The sequence below is a fragment of the Mustela erminea genome, chromosome 9 (assembly GCF_009829155.1).
Source record: "Mustela erminea isolate mMusErm1 chromosome 9, mMusErm1.Pri, whole genome shotgun sequence".
In the NCBI taxonomy this organism is placed as follows: domain Eukaryota; kingdom Metazoa; phylum Chordata; class Mammalia; order Carnivora; family Mustelidae; genus Mustela; species Mustela erminea.
This window is the reverse complement of record NC_045622.1, coordinates 62,256,864-62,268,481: the sequence shown is the minus strand read 5'-3', so window position 1 is coordinate 62,268,481 and position 11,618 is coordinate 62,256,864. Positions and strand designations below refer to the sequence as shown.

Here is an 11,618-nt window from a genome sequence, read left to right as displayed (position 1 = left end):
AACCAGTAGTTTCCTAAATTCTTGCTATAATCAGAAAATATGGGTAGGAAAAAAGTATGGTTTATAATAACACAAATTTATTTTCTAAAGAAGAACAAGTAAGAATGTAGAATGAAAAAGAAAATCTGAGGAAAATAAAAGAGGACTTGCATAGAGAAGTCTTAAAATTTTTTTAGAGGAAATGTTCCTAAGTTAATCTATAGATTTCAAATTTCATCAAAACCCCAATGAGATTTGAAATTTTAAAAAAATCTAAAGTCTTTTAAGAAAAACAGACACTGGAGAAGAGCAAAGATAATTTAAAAGATCAATGACATTGCCCTAAAATAAAAAGCAAATGGTAAAAAAAAGTAAATGATATATTGAAATTAATGGAGAAACTGATTATACATTTGAAAAAAATGTTCAGAATGCTCAAGTCAGTAAATTGCTTAGAAACAGACCAGTATATGGATAACATATATAATATAATATATTTAGTATATATGCTTATATACTTTACATGTTAAAAATACCTACGAATAGGAAAATGATTATTCAGTAAATGGTGCTAAGGAAATGATTTAACTCTGGTAAAAAACTAAATTGGGCTTTCATGACCTACATCATATATATATTGTTCTAATATGTATTAATTAAAGCACAGGTTTTCAGGTCGATTTCTGTGAATCTCCATGTGGTTTCATGAAGTATGGTACATCAGAAATGAACTAAAAATTTAACCTCATTTTTATCTAATTCATATTCAAGATTAGCATAAAATTTCTTTCTAAAGAGGGTTGTGCTACTTTAACATGAATGTTTGAATTCACCAAAGTGGGTTTTTATATAGATGAAAACACACACATAAGCTTTTTTAAAGAATAAAAAAGGAAGATAAAAAGATAAAAAGGAAGAACTCAGAAAAAATACCTAGAAATTTGACCACATAAAATTTTCTAAACTGTAGGTAAAAATCATGGAAATTAGATAATAGGAAAAATATTTGTCATGACTCTGACAGTTAAGAAATTTACTAATAAATTAGTAAGATGGGCATCTACTAAATATTGGCAAAGGACATCCACAGATTAAAGCAATAAAACACCACTTCTATTAACAATTCTAATAGCTATTTTCAGTGAGAGTACAGAGTGATTGATACTTACACACTATTTTCAATGAGGGTAAATTGATAGACTCTGGAAAGCTATTTGGCTAATCATAAGCCTTAAAATTGTTGATATTTCTTCCAACAGCTATTTCATTTCTAGGCATATATCTTTTGGGGATAGATTACACATTATTAGAGTGATTCTATTTCCAAAGAACAGAGACCCGCTTAAGTTATCTAACTCAAAGATAGAGCTCTATAACATTCATGTTTTGAAATCTCACAGAAAAAATAGAAGGACAAAAGCTTTTATATAGGAACTTTGGAAAGCCATTACACAAAGCCATTCTCCCCAAAACTTGTTTCCCTTTGGGTAGCCTCTCCTCTCTACATGTTGACCCTCCCCTCTACATGATTCTGCAGCCTAGAATTGCCACCACATCCATGAAAATATATATATATATATATATATATATATATATATATATATATATATTTTAATATTTTATTTATTTGACAGAGAGAAATCACAACTAGGCAGAGAGGCAGGCAGAGAGAGAGGAGGAAGCAGGCTCCTTTATGAGCAGAGAGCCCGATGTGAGGCTAGATCCCAGGACCCTGGGATTATGACCTGAGCCGAAGGCGGAGGCTTTAACCCACTGAGCCACCCAGGCACCCCCAGGCTTCTCATTTTTATATCATGAATTTAACTGCCATAGATGTCATCGTGTATGAAGTTTCCGATTACTTCTGTCAACTTTTACAATTTTCTATATTCAATTACTGGTTTGGAATATACGTTGCAGAAGTGTAATTTGTGCAAAGAAATGAAATCATGAAAACAGATGATGTAAATGGCTGGCTACAAGTAGCCTGACACTGATGGCATAGCAAGTGTGAAATTGGAAGAAGTTAGAGGATGGCCAGATCATGAAGGACTTTCTGTGTCAAGCTAAAAAGTTTTTGTTAGTCATGAAGAAACATTAAGGAATCTTAAAGGAGGGTATGATACTATCATTTTGGAAAGATGACTTTAACAACAGTGTGGAGACTGGATATGTTATAGAGTGAGGGAAAGAGAATGAGCAAGAATGGAGGCCACAGGCCATTTAGTACACAACTGTGTGGTGTCAGTGAATTTTAACAGTGGGAGATAGCTTCCTTTTTTAATTGTTCATTTTATTTTTCCCTTGTGTGCTCATGAGCATAAATTGGGAAAACATACTAAAAAAAAATGAACTCTACTTCTGAAACTAATAATACCCTATATGTTGATTAACACTTTGAATAAAAAAGTAAGGTTAAAGATAGAATGAAAAACCACTGAAAGGTTTTAAGAGGTATGATTTAAATTTTGACAGGGTCACTCTAAGGCTATGAAGAATTTACCAAAGGTAGGGGCTAGAGGCAAAGCAAGTGTTCCACTTAGGAGGTATTGCAATAATGTCTACAAGAGATAAGGTGTTAACCTAGTATTAACAGGGGAGGTGAGAGAAATAATCCAATTTTTTATAGATTTCGAGTAAGATGAATGTATCAGAAGGTAGTTTTAAAATTGGGTTTTGGATAGCATTTTAATATGTAAAAAGAAGACTAAAATCATTTACAGACAGGAGGAACTGCATGCAAAAACTTGTGGTTGAGCACATATGGTTTTAGGAAGAGTGAAATCATTCTGTCTAGATTAATGATTTCATTTTGGAGTTTGAGCTATTTCTAAAGATATAGGGTTTTTTCATCTGGATAATAAGAAGTTCAAATTGTGCCAAAGGATTAGTCCAGCGCAACCTTGGGTAGGAGTTAGGGTATGATTCCAATCTTAGTCTGAATAAATAACCTGAGGGGAGGGCAGGGGAAAGGAGTAGGTTATTTCAAGGAGACTGAGCAAAACATGTAGTCTTAAGAATAAGTATAGCCTGGTGGTTAAGAGCTAGGTTGCCCAAGCTCACATCAGTTACTATGAAAAAAAAAGGTATACTTCCGCCTAATGTCAAATTTATAACCATTGGGTCAGTGTGAACGAGGAGTTATGCAGAACGTCATCAGGCCAAACCTACTGAGTACTGCACTAGGTTTATGCAATCCACTCCAAAAGATAGTTTACTTTACCACTAGCAAGTGCTTTTGTTCGTCTTCCCATGTTCATGTTCTGGAACTTATAATACAGACCACCTGTACATGTGTACAGGTGTCTTCCACTAAACATTAAAGTTAACTGTCAAATAAATTCGAACTTTAACATTTTTTTTTTTATTTCCAGCATAACAGTATTCATTATTTTTGCACCACACCCCGTGCTCCATGCAATCCGTGCTCTCTATAATACCCACCACCTGGTACCCCAACCTCCCACCCCCCGTCCCTTCAAAACCCTCAGATTGTTTTTCAGAGTCCATAGTCTCTCATGGTTCACCTCCCCTTCCAATTTCCCCCAACTCCCTTCTCCACTCTAAGTCCCCATGTCCTCCATGCTATTTGTTATGCTCCACAAATAAGTGAAACCATATGATAATTGACTCTCACTGCTTGACTTATTTCACTCAGCATAATCTCTTCCAGTCCCGTCCATGTTGCTACAAAAGTTGGGTATTCATCCTTTCTGATGGAGGCATAATACTCTATCCCCAGGGGTAAACCTGGTGATTCACAGACCTGTACCCCTGGGGATAGAGTAACATTTTTTTTTTTAAAGTTTCCTGGTGAACAGTGAAAAGCACAGTGGCTGAAAGATCTGAAGGACTCTCAAGTTTAACCTAGGGTCTTTTATCAATGGCATGGTATTGGGACAATCATTTGACTTCTCTGAGTTTAAATAACCTTAGATGTAAATTACAGAGGTTGAATTAACGAGTCTTAAAGTCCCCTAATGAATTCTATAACAGTGCAAACCATGTAATATTAATTTTCACAGCACATTTTGCTAAATCGAAACAGTTTAATGTCATTTTAATTTCACCACTTCAAGAAAGGTCCTAGAAAGAGCACGCTATCGTCAAGAGAAATCGTGACTTGAAAAGGTTCGCGAACCTCTACCCAAGTAGAAAGGCCCAGCCAGCCAGAAACCACTAAGTCTGAAGACACCAAATGGCAAAGTCTTTCATGGCACTGGGGACTAGAGGTCATGGTATACTTCCAATGACAAGTCCAAGAGAAGAGAAGTCCAAAAGTCAGTACTGTTACCCGGTTTTCATGGGAATGCTTATGAATTCCAGAACCACAGAGCAGACACGAAGCTATGGGTGGAAAACAGACCCAGTCAGTTGAACAGCATCGCACTTGCGCAGGGCGACGGACAACGCTACCTACTACCACCCAGGCTCCGCACTGTTCCACTTTCGACTTCCCTGCCCCGCCCAGGCCTTACGGGGCAGTGGTTTCCAGCCGGGATAAATCCATAAGGCTACCTTGGGTTGAGAGTTCTTAGGAATGGAGTTGGGTACTATTGCCAGTTGTGGTGGGCTGAGTATCCAAACCTTCCAGCCTGCTCTGCCCTGTCACACTAGAGGCACTTCCAGGGCAAGCAGAGGTTTAGGCTTGATTTGTTTTTATTGATAGGCTGAAGCTACGAATTGTAGATGCATTTACTGGAGATCTCACAGGTCTCAAACGGAACCTCTTGCAGCTCTTGGTACTGCCTACAGTGAGGTCACAAAACTAGGGGCTGAGCCAGGAAGATTTTATTCTGGAAATGACGGGAGGGGCTTGGAATCAAATTCCTTAAGGATGTGGGAGCGTGGATCACTTTATAGTGTCTCTCCTATAGAAGTTATCTCAAAGACTGCAAAAACAAAAAACAAAAACAAAACAAAACAGAAAAACCCCACAAAACTGTCTTTACTGGACCCTTCTTACACATTTTCATCCAGAAGTCAAACCCACTGAGATGCTAGCATTTTGCCACAACGAAGATGTAAAGGGAAATTCTGTAACTAATATGATTTTCCTCACTTGCTGGATTGGTACATAGTTTAATGTCTAAGACAACTGTGGATCTTTAAAAAAAAATAACGTATTTCAGCCATTACAAAATCAAAATGAAGTAATGGCGGCAAGAATAAACAACTTGGGTATCAAGGAGTACTTGGAGAAGATTGGTAGAACAGAACTGGTATTGGTAAATTTCTAAATTCCAAGCTCAACATCTATGAAGATGATAGCAAAACAGAGCCCAATCAGGGCCACTAAACATAATTCAATCCTAATTCAGTGTGAACAACATATTTTATTCAAAGGAATACACAAATTTGAAAAAAAAAAGTATTAATGTTATAGTAGTGGGATCATCAGTATTCATTTAAAAATGTCTTTGGAGAGGGGCACCTGGTTGGCTCAGTCTGTTAAGCATTAAATTATTTTTTTCTTTTTCTTTTTTTTTTATTAAATTTTTTATTTCTTTTCAGCATAACAGTATTCATTGTTTTTGCACCACACCCAGTGCTCCATGCAATCCATGCCCTCTCTAATACCCACGACCTGGTTCCCCCAACCTCCCACCCCCCGCCCCTTCAAAACCCTCAGATTGTTTTTCAGAGTCCATAGTCTCTCATGATTCACCTCCTCTTCCAATTTTCCTCAACTCCCTTCTCCTCTCCATCTCCCCTTGTCCTCCATGCTATTTGTTATGCTCCACAAATAAGTGAAACCATATGATAATTGACTCTCTCTGCTTGACTTATTTCACTCAGCATAATCTCTTCCAGTCCCATCCATGTTGCTACAAATGTTGGGTGTTCATCCTTTCTGATGGAGGCATAATACTCCATAGTGTATATGACCACATCTTCTTATCCATTCATCCGTTGAAGGACATCTTGGTTCTTTCCACAGTTTGGCGACCGTGGCCATTGCTGCTATGAACATCGGGGTACAGATGGCCCTTCTTTTCACTACATCTGTATCTTTGGGGTAAATACTCAGTAGTGCAATGGCAGGGTCATAGGGAAGCTCTAACTTAATTTCTTGAGGAATCTCCACACTGTTTTCCAAAGTGGCTGCACCAACTTGCATTCCCACCTATAGTGTAAGAGGGTTCCCCATTCTCCACATTCTCTCCAACACAGGTTTCCTGTCTTGCTAATTTTGGCCATTCTAACTGGTATAAGGTGGTATCTCAATGTGGTTTAATCTACCTGATGGCTAGTGATGATGAACATTTTTTCATGTGTCTGATAGCCATTTGTAGGTCTTCATTGGAGAAGTGTCTGTTCATATCTTCTGTCCATTTTTTGACATGATTATCTGTTTTGTGTGTGTTGAGTTTGAGGAGTTCATTATAGATCCTGGATATCAACCTTTTTTCTGTACTGTAATTTGCAAGTATCTTCTCCCATTCCGTGGGTTGCCTCTTTGTTTTGTTGACTGTTTGCTTGTGCAGAAGCTTTTGATCTTGAAGTCCCAAAAGTTCAACTTCACTTTTGTTTCCTTTGCCTTTGGAGACATATCTTGAAAGAAGTTGCTGTGGCTGATATCGAAGAGTTTACTGCCTATATTCTCCTCTAGGATTCCGACGGATTCCTGTCTCATGTTGAGGTCTTTTATCCATTTTGAGTTTATTTTTATGTACAGTGTAAGAGAATGATTGAGTTTCATTCTTCTACATATAGCTGTCCAGTTTTCCCAGCACCATTTATTGAAGAGACTGTCTTTTTTCCACTGTATATTTTTTCCTGTTTTGTCGATTATTTAACCATAGAGTTGAGGGTCCATATCTGGACTCTCTACTCTGTTCCACTGGTCTATGTGTCTGTTTTGATGCCAGTACCATGCTGTCTTGGTGATCACAGCTTTGTAGTAAAGCTTGAAATCAGTTAACGTGATGCTGCCAGTTTTTTTTTGTTTTGTTTTGTTTTACAACATTTCCTTAGCAATTCGGGGTCTCTTCTGATTCCATACAAATTTTAGGATTATTTGCTCCAGCTCTTTGAAAAATACCGGTGGAATTTTGATCAGAATGGCATTAAAAGTATAGATTGCTCTAGGCAGTATAGACATTTTAACAATGTTTATTCTTCCGATCCAAGAGCATGGAATGGTCTTCCATCTTTTTGTATCTTCTTCAATTTCTTTCATGAGTGTTCTGTAGTTCCTTGAGTACAGTTCCTTTACCTCTTTGGTTAGGTCTATTCCCAGGTATCTTAGGGTTCTTGGTGCTATCATAAATGGAATCGATTCTCTAATTTCCCTTTCTATATTTTCATTGTTAGTGTATAAGAAAGCCACTGATTTCTGTACATTGACTTTGTATTCTGCCACGTTGCTGAATTGCTGTATGAGTTCTAGCAGTTTGGGGGTGGAGTCTTTTGGGTTTTCCATATAAAGAATCATGTCATCTGTGAAGAGAGAGAGTTTGACTTCTTCATTGCCTATTTGGATACCTTTTATTTCTCTTTGTTGTCTGATAGCATGAGATTCTTAATTTTGGCTCAGGTCATGATCTCAGGGTTGTGAGATCAAGTCCCTCCTAGGTCTCCACGCTCTGTGCAATAGGCTTGGGATTCTCTCTCACCCTCTGCGCCTTACCCTTGCTCATGCACACTCTCTAAAAATATATATTTAAAATGTCTTTGGTTACATTGTTTTTCAATGAGGTGTAAAAAACAAGTGGTCAGGTCTATTTCCTACTCACATTCAATACCATTTGTTGCCAGCATACAGTATGCTACTTTTTACAGACTACTTGTCCCCCCAAGCATACTAAGTAGTTAGGGGATACAGTCCAGTAAATAATTCCTGTAAGTGTTGTAAACATCTAAGTATGTGGAATTTAGTACATAGATTTTCTCAGTCTTGTCAGAGGTGGCTTTCTAGAGAAAGAACTCTTTCTACTTGAAGTAGTGAAAATTAGCTAGATGAAGAGAAAGAGGTCTCCATGAATAGGAAATATCATATGGATATGAGCTAAGCACACATGGTAGATGGGTAGATGCGAACCTGGAAGCTGCTGCATGGCTGACATGGAATTCAAAGGTTGCAGTGCAAGAGAACATTAGAACTTTCATGCAAGACAAGCTGTTTCAGAGTTTAGATTTCACTTAAAAGTTTATGGGGATTCTTTGAAAGTTTAAAGCATTTGTGTGCAATAATCAAAATTTGTATTTCAAAAAGATCCTCTGCCTTCATTTTACAGAATTTCAAGGCAGAGAGACTAGGTGAAGTAATGTAAGAGAGAAGATAGTAACCAGAAACATAAATATAGTACCAGTAGGGATATATGTAGATAGATACAAGGAAGAGTCTGAAAGGTTTTTTTTTTTTTTTTTTGAGTCTGAAAGATTTGGTGAGCATTTTAACTAAGGCACAGGCCAACCTGTTGTACAAAAAAACAAAACAACAAAACAAGGAGCTTCTACGTGACTGAAGTTTATTTCTCTCTAACTGTCTGGAGGTAGATGGGTGGCCCAGGATTCCACTCCTAATACTGGATTCCACTTGTAGTCCACTGCCGTCACTACAGTGTTCACGGTTCTCCAACCAGCAGAGAGAGGAAAACCTGTCAGGAGAATAGAATGATGCCTAGCTGCTTGACGGGCAAGACTTAGAAGTGACAAACATCATTTCTGTTCACATCCCATTGATGAGTACTTATTAACAGAAATTTACAGTTGGGTGGCTATGTGTCTAGCTAAACTTCTATAACAATGAGAATGAATAAATATAATGGATAACAACTAGTAGAATCCCTTAGTAAGTCATGGGATATGGCATATGGGCACAGAGAGAGGGGGCAGGTTTTTGAGATTCCCTGCATTGAGGCTGAATGGCAAAGATCTTCCCATTTATTTGTGTCTTCAATTTCTTTCATCAATGTCTGATAGTTTTCAATGTACAGATCTTTCATCTCCTTGGTTAAATTTATCCATAGATATTTTATTCTTTTCATGCAGTTGTTAATGGGATCCTATTTACAACCCCATGAAACAATAAAATATCTATGGGTAAATTTGAGAAGGCAAAAATAAATGGGAAGATCTTCCATGCTCATGGCTTAGAAGAATTAATACTGTTAAAATGTCCATATCACCCAAAGACTCTACAGATTCAGTGCAACTAACTCCTATCAAAATCCCAGTGGCATTTTTCACAGAAACAGAAAAAAAAATTCTAAAATTTGTATGGAACCACAAGAGACTCTGAACAGTAAAAGTAATCTTGAGAAAGAAGAGCAAAGCTGTAGGTATTACATTTCCTGACTTCAAGCTATATTACAAAGCTATAGTAACCAAAACAGTATGGTATTAGCATAAACACAGACATAAATATCAATGGAAGAGAACAAGTGTCCAGAAATAAGCCCTCATATGTATATGGTCAGTTAATTTGCTACAAAGGAGCCAAGAATATACAATGGTGAAAGGATAATCTCCTCAATCAACAATGCTAGGAAAACTGGACAGTCATATGGAAAAAAGGATGAAAATGGACCACCCTTATACCATACACAAAAGTTAAATAAAAAGTGGATTAAAGACCTGAAACCTTAGAACAAATGAACAGAGAATAATTTTGCACATTAACTCATCTTTAAGTGTTCATACTCCAGTATACCTTTTCTATTTTTGAATAAGATATGAGCTTTTACAAAATACTACCACCATCATTCATTGGGAATCTCTCCAATATGAATATTTTGGGGCATATTAATGATAAGTTTCTTGGCTCAAGATCCTAAAGGTAACTTACAGAAATAACTTACAGCAGAACAAGGAAACTAGTGAACAGAGTACTATGACACTTTATTGACCTCTTAATATTTGGAATAAATGACAGACCCAAGAATATGGATGTCCCTCCAGCCTACATTCCAAAGAGTACTTTTAAAAATGAAGATGTGACAACCATATACAGAATCCACTTGCCACTGCAGCTGATAATCCTCTTCCAATTCTAGTCCCCACTCAGCATTAAGAGAGCCAAGATATGTCATGGAGTAATTTGTCATTCCTGTGGTCTCTAACATTAATTCAGAGAGTTCAGTCTTTAGAAGTATTCCTATATTCCCGTGAGCTCCTGGTTTCTCATGACCTTCTCGTAAGGACTAAAAGTTTGAGTTTTATTAAATATCAATTCCAAGGATATTGATTGCTTGGCTCCTCCCTAATATCTACTTCAATAAGTCATGTGAATATAAGGATGCCACAGGTTCCATTTATGAACTAGGAATGATGATGGCAAATGGATTATCAGAATAATGACAGGCAAAGACTTGTATGGTGATACATTTTACTCTAAACCCTTGTGGCTTCATTTGGGAATAGATTCCTACGCAATAACAGATTTCTCTCCAATATTAATTCTGCCATATGAGTTATGAATCCCTATTATGAGGAAGGGATATGAGGAAGAATCCCTGACAAATGTTTTCTTGCATTTACTCTATTCACAGGATTCCCTCTAGTATAAATTCATCGATGTTAAATTCATTGTTGTCTGTGTGTCTTCCTTTTACAGGATTTCTCTTGAGTATGAAGTTTTTGGTGTTTTTTAAGGTTTGAACTCCTGTTGAAGGTTTTCTCACATTCCTTACATTTGAAAGGTTTCTCTCCTGTATGAATCATTTGATGTCGAATAAGGGAGGAGCTCCGGCTGAAGGATTTTCCACAGTTAACACATTCATAGGGATTATCTCCAGAATGAAGTCTTGAATTTTTATTACTGTCTTCACTCTCACTGAAAGCTTTTCTACATTTACTGCCTTCACAGACCTTTGCATCAGTATGAATTTTTTGATGCTTAGTAAGGTTTGTACGTCTGTTGAAGAATCTCCCACATTCACTGCATTTATAGGGTTTCTCTCCTGTGTGAATGATCTGATGTCGAATGAGGGATGAACTCCGGCTGAAGGCTCTCCCACATTGATAGCATTCATAGGGATTCACTGAGGTATGACTTTCTGGGTCTTGAATATCTATACTCAGGCTCAAGGCATTTCCACATTCATTATATTCTGCATATTGCTTACCTGAGTCTAAGTTAAATTTGAAGTTAGTTTTAAACTTACCATAGTCTGAAGACCCCTTTTTCATAGGATTTCCTTGTTGTATACCCAAAATTGAATTAACTGACTTAACATCTAAACTTTTCTTATTCTCACTAACTTCAAAGTTTCCCACCTCAGTGTAGACTGTTTTATGAACAAAAGCTTCTTCTGGCAAATTTATGTCCCAGTGTTCCTGGTTCCTATATAACCAATCATCACTCATCCAAGCATCTAAAGAAGGGGATCTACTTTTGGTCAGTCTTGTCATATTCACTCCAGGAGAGGATTTTTTTCCATTAATTCTCTGCTTTGGAATTGAATCTTGGTTTTCTGAAATTATCTCTCTGTCTAAAAAGAAATTAAAAATTCCATGAATTAGAAGAAGGGAAATTGTTTAATTAGGAAAGGGATGCTAAAACACATAAGGGATATGCATATTTTATAGGCCTTCAATACACAATGGAAATGTAAGATGAGATTAGAAAAAGAACTATAGAAGAAATAAAAGGGATAAAAGTATTAAAAGGGAGGTTAGGAGATCATAAAATA

The 11,618-nt window shown here is 36.9% G+C and overlaps 1 protein-coding gene across 4 annotated transcripts in view; it reads right to left on the bottom strand.

Moving 5' to 3' along the window:
* Window positions 1-11,618, bottom strand: part of LOC116598947 (zinc finger protein 215-like) — a 110,123-nt gene that overhangs the window by 71,876 nt on the left and 26,629 nt on the right. For 2 of the 4 annotated variants that reach the window (XM_032358472.1, XM_032358473.1), the window contains exon 3: window positions 9,801-11,413. The exons of 1 other annotated variant lie outside the window; for it this stretch is intronic. In XM_032358472.1, coding sequence (XP_032214363.1) covers window positions 10,510-11,413 — 904 coding nt within the window. In that variant the 3' untranslated portion in view covers window positions 9,801-10,509. Of the gene's footprint in view, window positions 1-9,800; window positions 11,418-11,618 lie in introns of those variants that run through there. One more of the 4 variants, XM_032358471.1, reaches the window with a different exon arrangement.